Source organism: Engystomops pustulosus, chromosome 1, assembly GCF_040894005.1.
Source record: "Engystomops pustulosus chromosome 1, aEngPut4.maternal, whole genome shotgun sequence".
Lineage (NCBI taxonomy): Eukaryota > Metazoa > Chordata > Amphibia > Anura > Leptodactylidae > Engystomops > Engystomops pustulosus.
The window spans coordinates 41,015,565-41,039,159 of NC_092411.1; the positions used below are offsets into that span (position 1 = coordinate 41,015,565).

At 42.6% G+C, this 23,595-nt stretch overlaps 1 protein-coding gene across 3 annotated transcripts in view; it reads right to left on the reverse strand.

Annotated features, from left to right (window-relative positions):
- Positions 1-554: 554 nt before the first annotated feature.
- Positions 555-23,595, reverse strand: part of SSBP2 (single stranded DNA binding protein 2) — a 115,389-nt gene continuing 92,348 nt past the window's right edge. For 2 of the 3 annotated variants that reach the window (XM_072139236.1, XM_072139253.1), the window contains exons 5-18: positions 21,790-21,879; positions 14,270-14,353; positions 10,942-11,001; positions 10,703-10,769; positions 9,967-10,037; positions 7,081-7,148; positions 6,777-6,825; positions 5,926-5,961; positions 3,738-3,792; positions 3,552-3,622; positions 3,302-3,380; positions 3,197-3,225; positions 1,835-1,933; positions 555-1,167 (exon numbers count right to left, since the gene is read on the reverse strand). In XM_072139236.1, the coding sequence (XP_071995337.1) occupies positions 1,138-1,167; positions 1,835-1,933; positions 3,197-3,225; positions 3,302-3,380; positions 3,552-3,622; positions 3,738-3,792; positions 5,926-5,961; positions 6,777-6,825; positions 7,081-7,148; positions 9,967-10,037; positions 10,703-10,769; positions 10,942-11,001; positions 14,270-14,353; positions 21,790-21,879 (888 nt within the window). In that variant the 3' untranslated portion in view covers positions 555-1,137. The remainder of the gene's footprint in view (positions 1,168-1,834; positions 1,934-3,196; positions 3,226-3,301; positions 3,381-3,551; positions 3,623-3,737; positions 3,793-5,925; positions 5,962-6,776; positions 6,826-7,080; positions 7,149-9,966; positions 10,038-10,702; positions 10,770-10,941; positions 11,002-14,269; positions 14,354-21,789; positions 21,880-23,595) is intronic. The other variant, XM_072139245.1, reaches the window with a different exon arrangement.

Below are 23,595 nucleotides of genomic sequence, written 5' to 3' on the forward strand. Positions count from 1 at the left end.
GAAAAATTGCTGTAAGTCTGACATTTGAAAAGCCAAGGTTCAGATGTAATCAAGTACAGATCTACATCAGTCAGGAGTTTGTGTACATAGCATCATATTGCACAACAATGACCTCATTGGCTCTCAGCTGACCACGCCTCCTGCTGCTAAGCACTGCCCACATTTTAAGTGCAGTGATTTGTTTGTACAGAAATGAGTGAATTCTCTATGCTATAAACGTGGTGTAAATAAATATGCACTGCTTCATATTAATAAGTAGATGATATACTTTAGCTTTCACTCATGGCTGCTATAGGTTTTACACTGTGATAAGAAAATACGTTGCTTTATTTGTGTTTGTCATCATCTTTGTAATATTAACATCTCTGAATGTGGGGGGTGGGGGATGGAGAATGTCTTCAAAGCGCTAAAATAATCAAGTCCTTGTGTCATTCTTGAAGTTTTCATTTTTTATATACAAAAATTGCACCTTTACACAAGTCTCTCAAATGACATAATTGAATTTCCCAGACCCATCAGTCAGTTATTCATAGGATAACTTGTATCAAAAGCAATTTAATAAAAGCACTCGTAAGCATTTTATTCCTATCCATGATTGCAGACATTTACAAAAACCAGAACAACATTGGAGTTTACCTTAAAAAATAACTTATTAAGCAGTGATATACACAGCACAAAATAGTTCGGGGGAGAAAATGCAACAATTTAGAATTCAAAAATGTAAACGTGAAAAAAAAAAAAATAAAAAAAAAAAAAAAGATGGAACAGAAGTCTCTATGTCTCGCTACTTAAGATGGCATGTGATAATATCCTTTTACAATGTCCTGTGGGAATATATATATATTTATATATATTTATATATATGTACAGATGATAAATTGCAGTTCTGTTTAGGGCAATTTTTTTTTTTTTTTTTTTTTTTACATATGCCACTCTTTACAGTCGCTTGAGTTAACGCTTGGACCCACTTCTTCACAAACAGGGTAAATGGCAAGATATAGAAAAAAAAAAAAGGGGGGAGTTCATGTGACCAGGATCCTTAAGTTAAATGGCATGGTGATGAATGGTTCTCCTCAAGGGCAGATCTGTGAAGAGGGCGGACTCACTGCAGTCTTCATGACGAGACATGATGAGGAATCACACACTCATTGTCATGCTTGGGGAATACTGCAGAGACAAAACAGACAAAAGTTAGAGTCAGCAAACTGGACAATATGTTTTATACAAAGTGCTGTACTTTTTCTTTTTTTTAAACTAAGCATGGGCGGTTCCTACAGAAGTTGTACCTCCCTGGAGGAGCATCTTCTCTTCTGATACTCTGCAGAGACAATTCCCTCAGCAGGATCAAATACATTTTTTACCACTCCACAAGTCACTAGATCTGTACTCCTCTAATTATTAAAAAAAAAAAAAAAAAAGGAATTTTATATTTTAGTAATTCAATAGACATAATTTTTTGGCCCACGGCCAAATATAAGCATGTCTTTATTGGGATTATCTGGTATTATTGCTAAACCTTTCCTTTTTTTTATTGCTTAAATTTTACCAACTCCGTGGAAGATTTTTCTATTGTTTTACCATTTTTGCTTTAAAAAAAAAATAAAAAAATAGAAAACGATCAAAATATGTTTTTACATCAGCACAATAGCAGCTCGATAGAGCCATATATGGATCTTCCCTGTTGCTTGAATTTTTTTATTGGTATAATTTTGGGATATAGTTTGCTTTTTTTACAACATTTTTTATGTACTAAATCTTCTTTATTGTTAAATGGTAAAAACAATATTGTTTACATATACAGTACATTATTATATACAGGTCAGAAGACACTTACACTCTCGCTCTGAAAGGGGTTTAAGAAGTTTCCACCCATTTCTCCGTCATCCCGGGGTGTGCCTGGCTGGTTACTCAGGCTCATGTTGTTCGGAGAGTTCTGCATGTGGGATAGAGATATTCATATTATAGACAGTAGATACTGTACATGTACAGACATTTGTGTTGTTGAAGAAAGATCATTATCACTCTACGGCAGTTTATAAGAGTAACTAATAATACATAATTACCGTATTTTACGGACTATAAAACACACCCTAGATTTAGTCACACAAAAAAAAGGAAAAATATATTTGACACTAAGTAAAAAATTACTGTTGGCCACAAGCACAGCCCACACAACTCTGCTACCTGCATTCACTCACACGCAGCTCCGCTACCTGCATTCACTCGCACGCAGCTCCGCTACCTGCATTCACTCGCACGCAGCTCCGCTACCGGCATTCACTCGCACGCAGCTCCGCTACCGGCATTCACTCGCACGCAGCTCCGCTACCGGCATTCACTCGCACGCAGCTCCGCTACCGGCATTCACTCGCACGCAGCTCCGCTACCGGCATTCACTCGCACGCAGCTCCGCTACCGGCATTCACTCGCACGCAGCTCCGCTACCGGCATTCACTCGCACGCAGCTCCGCTACTGGCATTCACTCGCACGCAGCTCCGCTACTGGCATTCACTCGCACGCAGCTCCGCTACCGGCATTCACTCCCACGCAGCTCCGCTACCGGCATTCACTCACACGTAGGTCCGCTACCGGCATTCACTCACACGTAGCTCCGCTACCGGCATTCACTCACACGCAGCTCCGCTACCGGCATTCACTCACACGCAGCTCCGCTACCGGCATTCACTCACACGTAGCTCCGCTACCGGCATTCACTCACACATAGCTCTGCTACATCCATCCATTCACTTACACAGCTCTGCTACAACCATTTAGTCACATACACACACCTCTTGTTACATTCACTCACTCAGGTCTGCTACATACATTCACCCACATAAACACACTCATCACTGCTGCATCAATTCACACACTTCTTCATACGCAGTCCCAGCTGCAACTACTCTGGCTTTCATGGCCTAACAGCATGAAAGCATTTAGGGACCTTGCAGTGATGCAGGAGGCATGTGGCCAGTCCACTGATGAGGAAGGAGATCTTGCTTTTTACAGGGTATATCATTGTATCATTTCCACTTTTGAAGTCCACAGACTATTAGCCAGTAGCCAATACTATCCAAATACAAGTTTACACAACTCATGTATCATTACTTCATGTACCCCTTAGTTTGAGGCATGTGCACCGAGAATTAGGAAAAGGTCATTGGTGAGTATCTGCCAACCGCAACATGAACTTACCTTGGAAATACTGTCCATGTCCCCTGAGCCTGTAGAACAAGACAGTGATGAGTAGCAATTCAAAGGTTTTTTTCCCAAATACAAAAGGTACAACATAGCACTTACCTAATGAGCCATTTATATGGTGCGGTTCCATCCCTCCTAATCCACTCATAGGACCGTCTGATCCCGGCCCCATAGGGAACTAGAATGTAAGTCAAATATAGGAGTGTTTTATTAACAATTTTACTCATTCCCTCAAGAAAGAAATACAGAAAACAAAGAATATTGTAAAAAAATTAATCCTTGGAGCGGATTACAAGAATTCTTATCTCTAATTATGGGCCAAACCTACTGCACCCCGATCCCGGCTTACATTAGGTCTGTTGGCGCCAGGAGGTACTGCATTCATTAGTGTGTACATGTTATCTCCGGAGTTTGTAGAATCTGGATGGGATGATACAAATATAAAAATAGGACACAGTCTCATTCTACAGACACGGGAGACAATAGATGGATTTGCATGAAATGTATATGCACATAAGGAAGAGAAGAAATCTACCTGCTGGACTGGGCATAATCGGTGTGCCCGGAGGTCCACCGCCACCAGGAGGACCCTGCAGAGACAAATTGGTCATACATCAGCACAATACTGAAACTATATTTTTGTGAATTGTCATCATAAATATCAAACCAAGGCAAATTGTATCATTGTACGATTACTCAACACCTAATAGATTTTGGCCTACGGAGCTCACACACCTCTGCCATGTGCAAAAGTTGAGCCTCTCAATACACTTTTTGCAATTATTGAGCTTAAATTTATGATTTAAAAAATTATGGCCTCTTTAAAGTGTGGCTGCCACAGCATACTACAACTCCCATGATCTCACAGTTCTCATAAACAGCTCTGTCCTGCTCTATTACCATAGTAACGATTTGTGTAACTGCCATCACTGTACATTACCTCACTGATATGACATCTCACCACAACACTGGCCATACTGTATGCAGTGATCTTTGAGGGTCAAATTACTTGGGGTCCCCATTTCACTAACTGATGGAGCTGCTCCATTCAATTGTATGGTCGTGTTGAAGATTAGGGAGCACACCACTCCACTCCACTGCTCTCCATCTATTACACAAACCGCTAGAACGCAGTCTTTGTGATAGTAGATGCAGTGCAGGTGACATGTTATGACACATCCGCTGGTGCCTGCTCAAAAGTGCATTGGTCTATTACGTGGTGCGGGCGGACGTGTGAGGTCACCACACTTTGCCTGCACTGAAGCTCCAGTAATGAGGAAGAAGAAGAGTGAAGAAGACGTATAAAGGAACAAGCTACTGGGGGCACTGTGACTACTGGCTAGTGAGGACAAGTCACTGTGACTACTGGCTACTGGGGGCAGGCACTGTGACTACTGGTTAGTGAGGACAAGGCACTGTGACTATTGGTTAGTGAGGACAAGGCACTGTGACTATTGGTTAGTGAGGGCAAGGCACTGTGACTATTGGTTAGTGAGGGCAAGGCACTGTGACTATTGGTTAGTGAGGACAAGGCACTGTGACTATTGGTTAGTGAGGACAAGGCACTGTGACTATTGGTTAGTGAGGACAAGGCACTGTGACTATTGGTTAGTGAGGACAAGGCACTGTGACTATTGGTTAGTGAGGACAAGGCACTGTGACTATTGGTTAGTGAGGACAAGGCACTGTGACTATTGGTTAGTGAGGACAAGGCGCTGTGACTATTGGTTAGTGAGGACAAGGCACTGTGACTATTGGTTAGTGAGGACAAGGCACTGTGACTATTGGTTAGTGAGGACAAGGCACTGTGACTACAATAACAATTTATAGCAATATTACAGTAGCAACAAAAATGATTTCAAGATTGGGGGTCACCACAACATTAGAAACTATATTAAAGGGTTGTGGAATTAGGAAGGTTGAGAACCACTGCCATACACTGTCTATGGGAGTCCCAGAAACTGCTGAACACAGCACTTGGTCATCACTGGCATTCCCATAAACTGAATTACTTTCCCGGATCTGTAAGTGCTTGGCAATTTCCCTTATAATTGAAGGCATGTGCCATACGGCTAATCCCATCAGTGAGAATGGGACCCCGTTTCTTCGGATCGCTGGTGGTCACAGCAGTCGGACCATCACTGATCATCTTGTTATACCCAATCCTGTGGATAGGGGAAAACCTAAAATATTGTGTACAGACCCTTTACAAACTTTTGCAAAAGTAAAAATATAAAAAGTTTGTAGAGTTTATGACTAATTTCACATGAAACAAGCAGATAAAGGCTCCTAGTCAATTTGGACAGACTGGATATATACTGTCGCTTCTATGCTTTCCACGCCGGTAGTTTTATGGCCTCTCCATAAACTGACCACATTAGTGTATACCTCTCCAGCAAACTGCAGAGTTAATCAATGGATTCGGAGCTCATCATTGCTGGAAATGATTGTGAAGTAGCTTTTAGCAGTCACAGGCATGGCGCTGGATGTTATTACGGAGGAAAGCCTGGCTCTCCCCGCATCTGTGCGCAGATTGGTAACGGTTCTTCAAACGAATATCAACATATGCACATTAAACGTCAGACAAAACACTGGAACGCGGCTCAGATGTTCGCTCCGCAGACAATACTCAAGGGCTCCTCTTAACATCTGGATAACAATTTCTTTGACTAAATAAAATGTAACATCAATTCCAATGAGCAAACAAAACCAGATGAACTTACTACATAATTCCCGGGAGACGCGGACGAGTAGGGTATCTAAAAGCAAATAAAAATCAAAGTTACTCTTTTATTTGTTCATCTAATGATTGCTTTCTTGTCGGGAGTTTTTTTGCTTGCAGGACATATTGTAGTCTATAGTTAGATTGTAGTCCCTCCTGTACTACACGGAGATAACATGAAAGTGAGGAGGACGCATATCACACGGGAGCTGACGCTTTAATTGGCAGACTCTCCATAAGGAGAACTCTTACCTTCTGACCGAAGTTAAACCTCAGCAGAGAGAAACCTAAATAACGCTGACTCCTACAGAAGACAATGGGGCACATTTACTTACAAATTCACCCGAGTTCACTAAAAGTGCCATTTCCGTGTATAATGCAGTGTGCGGTGATTCACTAAGATCGTGCACCAGAATGTGTTGCTTCCCCGCACTGGCCGACAGAGTTCACCATCTTTTTTGTGGTGCACCTTTAACAAAAGGCGTGCGGCACAATCTGAAAGTTAAATACGGCGCTCAGTCCGAATCAGTTGGAACGGAACGACGGCACGCCTCCTAATTTGTGTCTCATGGAAGCCAGCGGAGCTGCGCCACAAAAAGGGGCCACGTGCGACACAATATCAGCAAATGAACCTTAGTAAATGTGCCCCAAAATCTTCAAGAGGAATTTGAATAATCTAATTGGGCTGCTTCACGGAAGAGTATACTATATGCAGGATAATCCCATTGTAGATGACTAAATCTGAAGACTAAATCACCCAGAGGGCAGTTCACTCACAGTGACGTCAGGCAATTTATAAGATGAAAAGTACTTAAAAGCAATAAAGATATTAGCAAATAACAATATACTAACCGAATTTGCACTGCCAGGGTTTGGCCATGGTCTTCCACCACCGGGACCCCTGGATAGTAAAATAAAGATAATTGTCAGCACAAAAGCTTGTTATAGTCTCATATTTGCAACATTGACCATCTAGAAGGGCTCCATGTGGTTTTATAACCTGAAGAATCACATCATAGACACTAGCAGGCTTGTTCCTCAGTAAATACATAGGAAAAGCAGGTTTCCTATAGCATGATAACCCCCACACACATAGAATTTTATTGATAATTCTGAAACGTGGTATATATCTCAATATACACATACATCCACTTACATATTCATTCCAGGCATCCCCGGGCCACCAAGTGCGTTCAGTGGCGGTCGCATCCCTCCTCCGTAACTCTGTAATGATAACCAAGGGTCAGACTACCGCAAAACAAAACCAAAGAGGAAAGGAGAAAGAAAGGTTAGGACATTAATGGCAGCCCTATAACGCGTCAGCAAACCGTCCCCGCACACATCCAAAACCAGCAACAACCGGTGCTCAGTCACTCATACAGTGTATAACACAATCATCATTTCAGAAAAACCATCTCAAGAATCGCCACGTTGGAAGATTTTTATGTTGTTACATAAGTCAGCTTCCCAAAAGAGCTTTCTAGATCAGATTTACTGGTCTTTAAAGGACATCCACCACCAGGATGAAGGATTGTAAACCAAGCACACTGACATACTGCTGTGTCCATCTTCTGGCGGGAGCCACTCTTCTTGTAGCTTCTTATGCCCTTGTTTTTAAGAAATAAAGGTTTTAAAAATGATGCAAATGAGCCTTAGAAGCCCCAGGCTGCACTGACATCTACAGAGCCAGAGCCCCTCAGGTTCATTGGCATCATTTTTAAAACCCTTTTTTTAAAAACAAGGTCCTAAAAAGCTAAAAAGAGCAGAAAATGAAAAATGGGGACACACCTCAGCATGTTGGTGTGCTTGGTTTCTAATCATTCATCCTGGTTGGTAGAAGACCTTACAATCTTAAATCAATATGTTATAGTACTGTAATCCATTTCAAAAATAGAATTCTTTAAAGGGAACCTGTCATCAGGATCACACATTTTCACTTAAAGACAGGTTTCCATAGCCTTTTTAATACCAATTCCAAATCTGCTTTTATAATTAAACATTACAGCTTCCACTTTTAAAAGCATCATTATCTGACCCATAGCTCTAAGCAAATCCTCCATCCCGCAGACGTGAGCTGGCACAGCAGAGAGAAGATAACGATGATGACACAAAAGACTCCAAAGCCCTCTTTACTTGATCAAGTTTGCTTGAACTAGGGTAAAGTTCTATATACTTTTAGAAGTGAGTGGAAGCATTAATGTTAATTATAAAAGGAGATTAGGATTAAAGGAAACCTACCATTGCGACCGTGCACGCGCAACATCTCCGTTATTTCCTATGTAGACGAGCGCGCGATCGTGCGCACGCAGCGCCGAAGTGTCTTCTGCTCTAAAGTTTAAAAAGTGCGATACCGCGGTTTATAACACTAACGAAAGTAAGTACCGGCACCAGCTCACCCTGAGCTGGTGCTCGGTACTTACAGCTTACCCCTGCCATTCTAACTGGTAGGTTTCCTTTAAAGGACACCTGTCATCAGGTCTGTGTCACTTGTCCTGTCACCTCTTCCTGTTGGAGCAGCTCACAAGGATCCCATCCCAGCCTTTATCTAGTTATTTCATACATTAATCATTGTAAAATCATCTATTTTTTATCATGTAAATGAGGCTGGTCACATGGTCAGAGGCAGTGATGTCAACCCTGTTCCCCCTCCCCTCTCCTCCCCCTGCTCATGTCTGTGTGTAATGTATAGTAAAGCATGGCTAGTGTCTGTGCTGCATCTGCTGACATGCTGCATCCTCCTAATACACATGTGACATCAGCTACACATGAATCTGACATGTTCTGCTATAACATGGCTGCCTGGAGCTGCTGTATCTCTCCTATACACACACACAGGCTGCAGGGGGCGTGGCCACCAGCACCAGGAAATATACAGCCTCACATCATTATACAGGCTGTCAGTCATGCACTGGGGGTGTGGCTGTGCCTCCCACTCATGAATAAGGTGGACAGCTTGAATATGCTAATGCTTCATTGGACATTTCACAGATCATTTGCATACAGCTTTAGGACCTCATTGCTTAGGTTTACAGGCATGTAGAGGGACAATGAAGGGATAGAGGCAATGCTCTCTAATGGCAGTTTATGAAAATATATTTAGTTTAGGGGGGTTATTTTGCATGACGGGTTCTCTTTAAGTTTTAAAAAAGGAACCTGTCATTAGGTAAAAAAAATGTGTGATCCTGATTACGGGTTCCCTTTATAAAGGTGGAAAAAAGAATTGTGAAGATTTTCTGGAATTCCCATTGATACAACATAATGAAGAGGGCATCAGCTGATACCAAAATATACAAATGCATTATCTACAAAAGCCACCAGAAGCATTACATTTCGGTGCATTTTTGGTACATATTAAACGGGTATATAATGTTGCCTAAACCTGCAGATTTCAGGAGGACTAGCTGACCCTTTAATGCTTCTTAAGTGGGGTATGCAGAATTTCAACATGCCTATTTCTTTGTTCAACCTGAGAAAACTCAAAAATATTGGTAGAGGCCCCAGTGGTGGGAATTCCACGTAGATCACGAGAAAGGGGGTCCCCATTGTACCTACCAAATGAATAGTGCAGCTGGTCACACATGCCGTGCTGCTCTATACATCTCTATGGCACGGGCGGAGATATTCGGGCTTAGGCTACATTCACACAAACATACGGGGGACGTTTGTATGTCCGGCACCGTACAGCTCCATACACAGGAAAAAGAGAGGACATGTCCTATCTTTCCCAGTCTTATGGGCCGTACAATGTGCATCTCTATGGAGAAGGGAGGGGTCACCCCCTACTCCTCTCCATCGCGGCTGTGACCGCCCGGCATATGTTTGTTTGAATGCAGCCTTACACTGTAGATAAATTGTTTTGCTCCTTCCGCTATTTCTTCCACTCCATGGAGTCTGATCTCCACTGATTTAGGAGAATACCAGAAGTTTGGTAGTGCTGTGGATGGCTATCCATGGACGGCTATCCATGCTGTAAGGCCAGATTAACCATCACACAAAAAATGGACAAATTCCAGCTGAAAATAGTAAAACCAAGCTTACATACCTGAGGGCCTAGAGGCACCATTCCTCGGGGGCCACTCATTCTCTGCATTGGCCCGCCCATGTTTGGATGCCCTGGGGTACACATAAAAGGGTAAAGCATTATAACATATAATTTGATAGACTCCATCCGTGTGAAGACAGATCACATTTACACTGAATGTCAGATTAGGAAATGCAGTAGTTCTTGCAGTAGCTAGCAGAATCATCACCTTGGATAGAGATGACCCAGCAAAATGGTGACTGAACGATAACGTGACTTACATTCTGCACCGAAAGCAATGACAAAGATTTCATTATTATACCCATCAACTTGCTGAGCACTGGGACAACAATCTCCAGTGATGCTGGCGCACGCCTGATGGATGACTTTAATGCAAATATCTCCCAATGATATTACCAGAGGTTTCGGGCTTGGGGTGCCAAGGGGTCAAACGTAACCGAGTCTTACAGAACTTTTTGGGATATCATTAGGATAGGAGTTCAATATCAGATTTGAAGCTGATAGAGCGGTGGCTTCTTTATAGTCTACCAAGCACAGCGCTGTACATTGTATAGTGTCTGTGCTTGGTATTGCAACTTAGCCCCATTCAATCGAATGGGAGCAGCACTCATCAGTGGAGGTGTCATATACCAGACCCCAACTGAGCTACAACTGATCAAATAAAACTTGTGTCAAATGTTAAAGCCAGAGGTTAAAAACTTTTCAGACTGTCCCAGCTCAGACCTATCCCTATTACCTTGTTGCCTTGAGGGATCCATACCAGTGGGAAGTAGTGTCTGGCTTCCAGGAACACCTCCCAGTCCCTAGAGAGATGAATACACTTTTTATAGAAGGAGGACCACAAGGATAAAGGATATGACTGTAATAATCATCTTTATTTCTATAGCGCCATCATATTCTGTAGCGCCTTACAACTTATAGGGGACAAATACAAATAATGGAACAAAAGGAGTGAGGAGTTTATGTTGCAGTTACCTGATTGGGTATTCTTAATGGGGGCCTTGGACCACCTGGATATCGAGGAGACATGAAAGGCTAAAAATAAAAATAAAAAATATTGCAATTATAGATATTAAGTCAAACCTTTTTGGGATGAACTTATAGATTATTATAAATGTTGTAGAATAGCAATGTAGCTCCTTGACCTATTCTAGCAATATTATGTGGGAATATCCCTTTAATGGTTCTGTTCTCATGGTCATCTCTTCCTGGTTAGAAGAGGCCAAATTTTGATATGAATGGATTTGTCAAACTGTACAAAAACCAAGAATAACGTACAGAGCTGCTCCACCTAAAAATAACCAAATTGAACTTATACCAGGACTACCAAGACTGAGGAGAAGATGTGGATAGAAGCTGCTGAGCCCGGTCTAGTGGGTATTCTGGGCTCAGTCCTATGACCTCACTGCATCACATAGCTCATGGCAACCAATCAGAACTCAGCTTGGAGGGGCTCTGGTAATGACCCCCAAGGAATCCTTCTTTCTCATTAGGATAATTCTAATATTTGATTTTAGAAGGAAGGAGGCCATGGATAACAAATATAAGAACATTACGGCAGTCACTGTGCCTGGAGTAAATGGCCCTGGTTTATCATGATGGATTTTGATGATTTCCTTTAATGGATGCCACTCTTTAAATCATTTTATGGACAAGGTCCATGAGCTTTGATTAACTCGTTTTGACCCGAAATAGGAGAGTGTAAAATAATTTTTCTAAAAATGCACAATCCACGTGAATGTCTGGTGTATGGCTATTAAGTGTAGACGTAGGACATGATGAATCCCGGGGAGGGGGTTACCCACACTTTCAGCTATGTATCCGGCTGACTTTGAGGAGCAGTCTCCACCGTTTGCCATGGACTACATACAATCATTGTTAACATTTCTGCTGATTGTACCCAGACGCTGGTTTTATAAAGGTGAGATGCGTCATAGACACAAGTGTACAGTAGCTGCCCTCCCACCCATCATCTTACATTTTATAAAACGAGAATAACTATGTGGTTGGAGTCCATACTTCTACCATTACAGCAGAAGACTATACTTTACGGCGTTTGTCCACAAGTCATTTATCTTTATGCACCGTGTTATTTGCTTCCTAAGGGACACAAAGCACATAAAACCCCCTGCGTGCCACACTGCTATATTACTACAATGACTTGAGCGCGTTCTCCAGACGCACTGCTGCTAGCATAAACAACGGTATGAATGGAAGGAGTAAAAATGGATTTCTAAGACTATCTTTTAGGCAAAAAGCATTACCTTCTAATTATATAAGCGATACGGTAGACGGGCAGAGGGCCAGCCTCCCAAATGACACGTTTATTTTTTACTACAGGTGTCCTCAAATAACACCAAGGGATCTTATCGAACACTGCTCCCTCTACAGTTACATCCATCTTGATGTGCTAGGCAAAATATGCTTTTTGTTTATATCCCCAAGGCCATTTCCTACGAACATTCGTAGCAGTCACAAGATGGGAGGATAGGGAAAGCGCGAGTGCCACTTACTCCACCCTTCTCCATAGCGAGCAGAGTGGCCACTCCAGGGCAGGAATAGGAATGGAGCTCCCCAAGGCTCGGACATAGATGCATCGTATGTGGACAATACACGGCTATGGCCATCTTTGTGGCTAGCTCACGGCCGCCTCTCCTGGACCTGTGCATGGAGCCTTCTGGTTTAGAAAAGTTGATCATCTATCATTGGGTGGTGATTTGGAGCCGTTACTCTACAGTGATGACACATACATCCGTCACTTTGTCTATTGGCGGCTCAGTTCTATTTAAAAGGAATCCACCTGCAATTTTGAACATATAAAGTTACAGAGAGTATTTGGTACGGGCCATGGAGAGCTGGGAAATCCTACCTTTGCTTGTGTTAGTAGCAGCAGAACTGCTAAAATGCATTTATATTCCAGGATTGTAGCTGGATTGGTAGCAAAGGATGCACTGGTGTGTGGGATCTCTTCACTGAGCACAGCACAGTCCCTTCCCCCCTTAGTTACTTGGCAGCTACTAATATATCCTTGCTGCAGTTCTCAATAATGTGTTTTGCTTGCATTGTGCTTTTAACAGACACTATTTTTATTATGAAATGTGTAGCAATAAGCAAGTACATTAAAAACAAAGAATTAATGAATTATTAAAAAGTTGCCTACTTTCTAGTTCATTTAGTTCCAAAAGCATAGAAATCTTTTTCTTAATCTTCCATTTTAGACATTGTTTTGCCTGGGTCTTGAAGGTCAAAGAACCCTCCCTGAGAGAGCCGGAGTGTTCCCCGGACCTGACTAGTGTTATTCTTACTCGCTATTGAGGTTTGGATGTACACCTTTATATATTCCCTTGGGTTGGCGTGTATTGACTTGAGAAGACTGAGGATATGTCATAAGGTCATAAGTAAAAAAACTGAGCAGGACGGGTGGGGGTCCCCTTAAATGATAAAGGCTAAAACAAGATAAAAAAGCAACATTTTCTATTTAAAATGTGATTAAAGGGATTGTACCAAGTTTGCAAATTATGGGATAACATCTGATCAGTAAAGATAGACTGCTAGGACTCTCAGTCAGGGGTGAACCTAAAACTCTCTGCTGCCTGCAGTGGGTTATAAAACTGCGCCCCCTACAACGCATCCAGTACAAATACATCAGGTTATTTTTTAGTACTGTGTCTCACACCTATACTGACATCAGGTGTGAAGAGACACTATTTTTAAGAGTTTGGTCCTGCTTTGTAGCAGGTGACTACGCCCATGTTGCTTTCCGCCGTTTTGCTGCCTAAGGTAAGAGGCTCAACTTGGTGCCCCTTTCCCCCAGTGATCATGAGAATGGGATTCCCAGCTATTTGGAAATAAGGGGCCCTGTTGCCACTTACAGATGGAGAGACAGGTCAAGCATGTGCATTTTATAGTATGGGAGTGTTGGAAAATGCAGAGCACAGCGCTCAGCTATCTCCTACACTTAAAGAGTCTGACACTCCCACATTATAGAAAGGAGGAGCAGGACACAAGCTCAACTGGCCGCTCCATCAATTAGTGAGAACAGGACCCCTGAATTCCAGATTTCTGTGATCTGGTTGGACTCACCCCGCAGTTGCACCGCTACTGATCAGTTTGTCATCACAATCAAAATTTGGAACAGCCCCTTTAACCTTTCAGAACACAGATTTAAATTAAATAAAACACAGACAAAAACAAATTAAATCAAAACAATACAAAATAAAAATGAAACGGTTGGTAACCTGGCTCCTGCACTGGACTGCATCCTCTCCTGCCAAACAAAAAGAAACGCTATGTGACTTCCTACCTGACCGTGGGGTCCTATCATGGAACTGCTGAGGTTGTGAGGTAGGTGATGTGCGTGTGGTGATGACTGTGAACCTGGAGGACCCTAGAGGGTAATGAGATCATGGAAAGAATTAGACAGGGACTTTATCGTTAGTACCAGGAAATTACCCTTGAGAGGCTGCAGTTTACATCACAACCACCAGGTGGCCTATACACATATAGTGACAAAGCATCACAAAATTAGGGTGTTTTTTTTGTTTTTAAAGCGGTTCATCTTGCAGCACACATAGTATACGGTAATGAAGGACACACCTGTATCATGGGTGTCCTAACCCTGCTTATATGAAATTGATCCCCATAGGTGATTAATTTCTTAAACCTAGAATACCCCTTTAATTCCATCTTTATGATCAGGTAGGATCAGAAACAGTTTGATAGTTGATTGAAAATGATAATGTGTCCAGTGTCTATAAATCTGTAATGAACAAGTCTGGTCAAGCAAACAGAAGAACACTCAGTCCCCATCAATACAAAAATTTCAATTATAAAATGGCAGCTTAAATCTAATTTGAGACTGTAGGAAATGTTCCCAACTGAATAATATGATGAATATTAACACGATTTTTACTTTCACCAATTTTTTCACATTTTTTTTCCCCCTGTTGTCTTCCAATGACGACTTCATTCCACTAGGTGGCAGTGCAGACCCATATAAAAACATTGCTCCATTTCCCCTTATTTTTAACCTTGTCGCTTATTTTTTAGTATGAAATATAGAGTTTCATTTTTATTTCGGGTTATATATACCCCCGGTCACGCACTACATTTCTCAACTGAGATTATTTACCAAAAGCTGCTCATTTTAAATAGACAGAAATGAATGAGAACCTCTGCCCCTACGTCTTCTGCAGACATACGGCTTCTCTCTTAGTAAAACCAATATAAAGAACTGATATTACTCTGCTTTTACTAGGTTTTTCCAATAGTGAACCCATAAAAACCTTTAAAAAAAAAAATCTGTCTACTGACTAGTCATGTGACAAATTAATGAATGGTTGTCAATTACAGGTAAATTCCTATAGGATTTCCTAAGCAGATTATTGTGACAAGTATTGCACATTACAAAGCATCTCTCTACTGTTATACCCACTTAGGACCCGCAGCACCAGACATAGCTCCAGCACCATAGAAACTCTCTGTTTAGAGAGATGCCGTCATCATAAAAAACAGCTCTAAACCCTTCAACGTGAAATTACTGACCAGATCAACAATGTTTCTGATGAGTGGAGGTCCAGTTCCCCTGTTTTAATGGGCCATCTATCACGTTCTACACAAAGGAGTCTATAGGACTGACCAAATAGTTGACACAGAGTAAACGCAGACAAGTGTGATCACTGCTCTATTCAACTGGTAGGGAGTAGAGGGAATTTAAAGACTTAATAACTTTGGGGTGGAGTGAGGTTCCAACTCCTGGGCCCCCTCAGCAATGTAGAGTTTGGGGTCCTGTTCTCCGTAATGGACGAAGCAGCAGTTTCCTGCTGCTCCATTCAATTCTATAGGAACATCACTCGACTGCTTTCCTCACTCTCATACCAATAAATGGAGAGGCAGGACACATACTCGACCTATGGCTCCATGAATTTGTAACAATGGGAGCCCTGTTTTCTGGGTCCTCTTCTCATGATTGGTTGATATCCTGGTAGAGTCAGCTCCTCACCAATAACCTTATTACCCTATATGTGGATAGAGGGCACCTTACTAAGTTGGTTTGACCCTTTTAAGTGCTCCCTACTCTTGGGCCCTATCCGATCAGAAAAACAAGGGTCTTTCAAGTGAAGAGAGTACTGCATGCCATGCCTTTAACACCTAGGCTAAAGCTGTGAACTTGCGCCTGCCCCATTGGGGTCCCGCACTGATCATGACCGGGGAATGAGAGATCGCATATTATAATCCAAACTTTTTACTATCTGCTGAATTCCATCTTGCTAGCAAGTGTTGAGTCAGATTAAAATGAAGCTCTATGGAAAAAGGAGAGGGGAGTTGTAGCAGCTAGGTGTACGTCCACTAACACAGTGTGGATTAGTAATTTGCACATACATACTGCAGACTTCAGAGCTTCTAAAAAAAACCCAAAGATTTCACATCACATCATTATAACTATTCATGCACAACCTACCATCCTTGTGAGAAAACTATCCAAACATTGCTGAATATCCAAATGACATTTATCCAGGCCTTGCATTTCACCTGCCAAACACTTGTCTCCCATTAAACTGTCCACTAGGTGGCGGCGATGTCATATAAGGAGACAGCAGCATTGGCACAGGCTGCACACCCATGAGCCGCTATACTTTCTAGAAATTGGCCCCAAACTTGATGGCTTGGAACTGTTCCCGCTAAATCTGTACGTTACCATGTTGATTTTTATCCGTCTATTTTCCTTTAGAGAGTCTGTGAAATTACAGCAGATATTTTTTTGCAGATTTTTAAAAGATCTTTAGGAGTTTAATGTTACGGTAATGAGCATAAAACACAATCTGCTTGACGCTGAACATTTTATAACTTGAGAGAATAACCATGACAGGAGGGGACGGTGGGGTCGGGGATGAGCCGGAGAGCTCGGTACTTTAGGCTTAACGTAACATTAGCTAGGTTTCTCCTTCAGGCTTTCTAGTATGTAAGCCGCGTGTGTTCGGAAATAGCCATCATTAAAGGAAGAGCTGTCAATCATGTCTGCCGGAGACGATGATACGTTAATTGCTACGTTCTCTGAATTGGCTCATAAAAAGGTAATAAGTGAGGCTCCTGTCACGCTGAGCAGAGGAGTTAACAGAGACACCTAAATATTTAAATACTAGTTCCCTTCTAGACCGGGAGCGAATGACAATTATTGAGGAGGTACAGGAAGAAATGTAACCAGATCCGATCTATCCCGAGTCCTATCGAGGGCTAAATGGGCCATCAAGAGAAGAGGGAAACCTGCCGGTGGTAGGACATCATGATCCCCAAGAAAGCAGCGGATGGTATCGGCACTAACAACGCTCATAGACAATATAACTTGTCATTCAGTGCTCGTTAACTGCCATTAAGGGGGCGCTAACAAGTGTTAGCAGCTGGCACTATATCACGTAAATTACCTTTGATTGAGAGCCAGCACCTGGACATGACATTGTTTCAGGTTGCAAATCCAGATCCACCCCAACAATTCACAGAAAATCAAAAGCCGATGAAAACGGTCATGTAGAGGAATTCCCCAACGTGTGCTGATTGCTTTAGGCATGTGGACAAATCATGGCTGAAGGTCTACCGGGACAATATACTGAAATGTTACAGGACACTGTATGGGTCCTCAGATAACATCATCATTTCCAGCATTCCCTCCTCTACCCTGGTCCTTAGGATACATGTATATGACCTTTTCTTGATTCAGACACAATGAATTAGTTATTAGTTTTTGCAGTTCGTGTATCATCAGTGTGTAATCCTCCACATCCGTGTGTCATCCAGTTTCACGGATCTCCCAAAAAGTGGAAAGGCTGATGTCAATAGCTTGTCCCTACTACTTGAAGGGTCATATAGTTAAAAATTTGGTACTCAGATTAAGATCCAGTTACTGCCCATTTCTTTAAAGGGATACTGTCACCTCCGATCAGCTAAAAAAAATGCCTGCAGTACCTGCACAGTCATCCTAATTCTGTTACTCTGCGTTGCTGATGTGTGACAAAAACAACTTTTATTCTTCTTCTCTTTCATTTTTTCCAGTCAAGGAGGCGGGAGAGCTTTCCCATCCAGTCAAGGAGGCGGGAGAGCTTTCCCATCCAGTCAAGGAGGCGGGAGAGCTTTCCCATCCAGTCAAGGAGGCGGGAGAGCTTTCCCATCCAGTCAAGGAGGCGGGAGAGCTTTCCCATCCAGTCAAGGAGGCGGGAGAGCTTTCCCATCCAGTCAAGGAGGCGGGAGAGCTTTCCCATCCAGTCAAGGAGGCGGGAGAGCTTTCCCATCCAGTCAAGGAGGCGGGAGAGCTTTCCCATCCAGTCAAGGAGGCGGGAGAGCTTTCCCATCCAGTCAAGGAGGCGGGAGAGCTTTCCCATCCAGTCAAGGAGGCGGGAGAGCTTTCCCATCCAGTCAAGGAGGCGGGAGAGCTTTCCCATCCAGTCAAGGAGGCGGGAGAGCTTTCCCATCCAGTCAAGGAGGCGGGAGAGCTTTCCCATCCAGTCAAGGAGGCGGGAGAGCTTTCCCATCCAGTCAAGGAGGCGGGAGAGCTTTCCCATCCAGTCAAGGAGGCGGGAGAGCTTTCCCATCCAGTCAAGGAGGCGGGAGAGCTTTCCCATCCAGTCAAACTGGTTGCACATGTATTTATGAACTGTCCGCGCTAGTATTGTGTAGCGGCTGCACTGTGCCCTCTGTGACACAACTCTGTGCAAAGCAAAGGGTGTTCAGGTGCATATTCGCACTGCCCGCCACATTTATGTCAGCAAGTACGACACAAATGTGCCGCACAAGAACCGATTGTCATGAATGTGTTGCCCGCAGCATGATAGTAGTGCAGTTTGTCTTAGTGTTCGTAAAAGTGGGCAACTCTGCCTTAATTACAGCCATATTCTGATATGCAAATTTGCCTTCTTGACTTCTCCTCTCCCAAGATCCCAATGAACCACCATCTCTGTGTTTCTTCAAATCACTGCTCTGCCTCCTTGTACTTAGGATCCGTCTGCTAATATTGAACTACAGACGTGCAAAGCTCTATATAAAAGATGGGAAATATCGTGTCAATATTTTTTAAATGGTGCCTTGTGTTACATTCATGTCCTGTGACCAGGGTGAGGTCATCTAAGGTCCTATACCCTTTACATATGTGCAAAATGTACCCCATGCATGTATTCAATCATTTTGTTGCGATGTATACACATGTACAACATATCAAGCCTGTTTTAAAGAATAAAGGAACAGATTTTTATACGCCACCGTTGAGTGCTGGATTTTTGCTGGTTTTTTGGAAGCCATGTATGTATCTGATCGCATGAAATCACAGCTGGTTTCCATGGAGGATGGAGAGGTGTAGAAGTCCATGGAGGCATTCTGTGATTTCATGTGAGCAGTTGACATCACCCCGGTCACATCACATGAACTGCTGAATAGTAAGGAGGCATATGGCAGGGTGAGGAATAGATGGGAGGGGGCCATGTGTGTCTCCAGTCAGCTTCACTGGGTGACACTGAAGTGACAGGTGACAACCTTGACTGGAAAACTGAACTTCCCGCCTCCTTGACTGGATATCTGCTACACCAGAGAAGAATAAAAGTATTTACAGCATTCATACTAGCAGCTATTAGACACATACATATCAATGAATAAGTTACTGTTTAAGGCTTATGGGGCTTTACAGAAGTGACAGGTTCCCTTTAAATGCCTCCATTGCTGGTTCTGTAGCTCACATAAGGACCATAAGACTGATGGGATCTGAAAGATGAGATTCTTATCTTTAATATCACAGCAAAAGTCTATCTATAAGTACTATAAAACCGAAGATAGGGGTGTCTGAAGTGACTCTCCCCCTGCAGCCTCAGGCAAAATAAAACTCATTTTTAAATAAATTTTGGGGAGATGGGTGACGTTGAAATTCTAGAAAGGACATTTCATCCCCTAATCTGGTGGCATTATCCCCCCCTATACATCAATGACTTCACAGCTAAAAATGGGATCTTATATTTATAAATAAGCACTGAAATACTTAAAAAAATCTCCTTGGCCTTCTATCACATGCATTAGATCATCTGTTAGGTGGCTGAAACAAAAGGGTTGGGAAAATAAAACAACTTTCATGGCAAAATAGCGCCACACTGGTGCACAGGTTGTGTGTAGTATTGCAGCCAAGCTCCTTTTCCCTAATGTAGCTGTGCTGTGCAAGTTTCTTGGTCATCATCAGTGAATGTGGAATTTGCTCTTAAAAAAAAAAAAAAAAAAGTTTATGGGTGACGGGGACACTTTGTGAAAAATTCTTGCCACCAACACCAGTTATTTGAGAGAATTGGCCTTTAGCTATAGTCAGAGATTTTTTTTTCTCCCTGTGACAAGGTGAATCCTAATAATCTAGAACAGACATTTCCTATGCGTCAGGAACAGACTGGCAGAAAAACATGGTTCAAAAATAAAATGCATCCGCGCCACATGACGGAGCAGAATGAAGAGCGTCTGAGCGCTCCGTATGAAGTCTGAATCAATTGTTCTGCTTATATAAATAGTAGGACTGGATCTCGCCATTCTTCATGCGACGTGTCCTGGCCAGACAAGCTGTAGCCTTTGTCAGGACATTATGTTCTTCATTTGGGTGGACCTGCAGGTTCTCACGATTGGGTCATTAGAGTTTTTTTGAATGTCTGATGTAAAGAGTCTAAAGGGAGTCTGTCACCAGATTGTACCCCTTCACCACCCTCTCAGTGGATGCTCTTTCAAGAATTCCCTGCAAATCTCAACCATTTATTTATTTAAAAATACAAACAAACTCCAAAGTCATATGAAAATGGGCAGAGACGAGTCATATTTTGCTTGAGTCAAGTCAAGTTTAAGATCTCTGCGTGCCGTCATTAAAGAAAACTTTTAGTGACAAAATCTGGTCCCAGAATGATGACATTGGAGCACGGCTCATTACAAGAAGCTCAAGACTACAAAAGTGATTTCATCATTATAAAATAAGAAAGCAGGGTCCTTTTGGGGTGTGGGCGCTGAACATACTGGTTATGCTCCTTTTTCACAAAGTACCAAAATTACATTAGATCCCGCCAAACGAGAACTTACTATTCCAGAACTGTGACTTGCTTACAAAAAGTTCTGGAAAAGTAGGCAAGTTTGTTTGTTTTCCCCTAAATTTGTGTTGTGCTAAAACAGATTACTAATTGCCGTGCAGCTTCACACCCCTCCTTTGGTCCTAGATAGTTTTAGGAAGGTGAAGAAAAAAATTGCACTCATTGGGCAATAAAATAGGATGGAGGCGCGATCAGCATCACCAACAATGAAGTCACTGAAAAGTCCCTGTAATTATTGGTCAGTACTGTCAATAAAGAGTCCCCCTGGTTATATGATAACAGAGTAGCCTGACATCAGACAGGTATTGTCGTTTATACTTGCTATTCAATAGCAATGCTACAATAATACACACACACATATTATATATATATATATATATATATATATATATATATATATATATATATATATATATATATATATATATACACACACACACACACACAAGTAAACACTATGTACAACCAGTGGCTATTGGAAAATATCTATATGAAAGATTCTCATTCTGACATAATGTACGAGGTTATAGGCTGTTACCTATGGTATGGAATATTTGGCGCCACTGACTTGGTGCAGTGACACCCTATAGATCACGTCTGAATGAGCTTTACAAGTAGCATAATATGAGGTGGATGAGGTTAGTATAGGGTGATGGATAAGAGGGAGCTGATCACACGCAGCATGGAGTGAGGAGTCTGCAGGCAGCCGCCTCGGTGTTGATGTTTAGTCTGCACATACCTGAAAGAATCCAGGAGGGACTGGACCCACTGGCATCCCATCCCCTGGGGGCATGTTTCCCAAAACAGGACTGGGCGCAGCCGCCGCACTCTGCAATGAAACACAACACTGACGTTAGTTAGTGTCATCTTGACATCAGAACCACACATAAACATGCGGGTCATCACCCACACAAAGTTATAGAAATTCTTCAAGCATAAGAAGAGAGCAAAGTGTAGGATCATCATTATGTACACGTAATATGACATTTCCCTGTACAGCGCAATCTTATACTGCAGACCTTTATACGTTACATTACATTGTATGGGTGGAGACCCGAACACATAAGAACAGACTCATATATTGGTTTTAAACCCAGGACGTGAAAGGCGTCTTTCGGCTTATTGGTATACGTGCGCTGACCACGTAGCAGTCACATTTCACAGACTGAACTCCGAGCAGCATCATGATGCTAGAAGCTCTATCCCCCCACCCCGAGGGACATGTTGGCCGTCTGCACATGGGACACAATGGCTGCAGAGTATTTCCCCAGCAGAAATTCTGCAGTCCTTCTACAAGCATCATCTTATATACTTCCTGCAGTGTATATCTGGCCCTGGGGCGGATTAGGACTGCCATGGGCCCTGGGCTGTATGAATATTATAGCCCCCACAAGTCTGGAATCACTTCCTACATATGGTACTAGAACAAGAGTCTTGGAGATTTGAGGATGTGTCCCTTCTGCCAGCTTTCAATCTGTGGTTTCATGACTCTTTGAGGACCTTTAAAAGGTCCTGAAATGACTCTTGTGTACACGTGTATTGAGAGCATACAGATGTACGAGGATTTCATGGATGAAGGTTCAGTATGAAATGTGGTCAAGTGTTTGGTTGGCCATGGGCCCCCTGCTACCGCCCAAACTGCCTATATTATAGATAAATCCCTTACGCCACAATTCTCAGCACGTAACATGCAATGTGTGTGGGCGCCATTATGCCACCACAAGTGCTGTCTAGTATTTATCAGTCATCATAGGGGAATTTAACAAGGAGGTCCGCTCTCTTGACTTAGGGTGATGTCACACATGGCGATTTTAGGCCGTTTTTAGTTGGTGCGTTTTCAGATCGTAACAAACAGATCGTTTTTGAAACCGCATGCGTTTTTGTCAGTTTTTCTGATTTTGCGCAATTAAAAACGGACAAAAACGGATGCATTTTTTATATCAGTTTTACTAGATACACTAACATAACAATTCTGAATAATCTTTCCTTAGAACCTGCATCGCGCCGTCCCTCTGTTATTCCTAGAAATGTATTAGATCTAGGCATGGTCACTACACTTGTCAAAGAGGTGTGTCCAATCCCACTGTGAGCTCTGATTGGACAGTGTAGCAATGTGCAAGAGTCCCCCGCTGATAAATAGTAACAGCCAATTGTCAATTCCGAATTGTTCATTAGTTACTAAAACGGGCAAGTTTATAGGTACTGACGACTTAACCCTTGCAGTCACACATCCCACTCTCCGGCACATATAGAAGCCCATTTCCATTGCTCTCCTGCGGCATGGCACTGTGACATGGGTATTTTACACCAGGGCTTTGCATTCCGCAGAGGGAACACGGAAGAAAAGGAGAGAGAAATCATTGATCCCTCTGGGGCTTTTCTCAAGAACATGTGGGCTTATGCTGCGTAGAAGAAAAGCCGCGTGGATCACGGTTCTATTAAGTCGCACAGCGGGCTGGATGTTGTCGCTGGCTAACAACTGGAGAGCCACAGGTTAACAGCACACGAGGCTTAATGTGCCAACAAACAGGCAATAAGGCTGAAA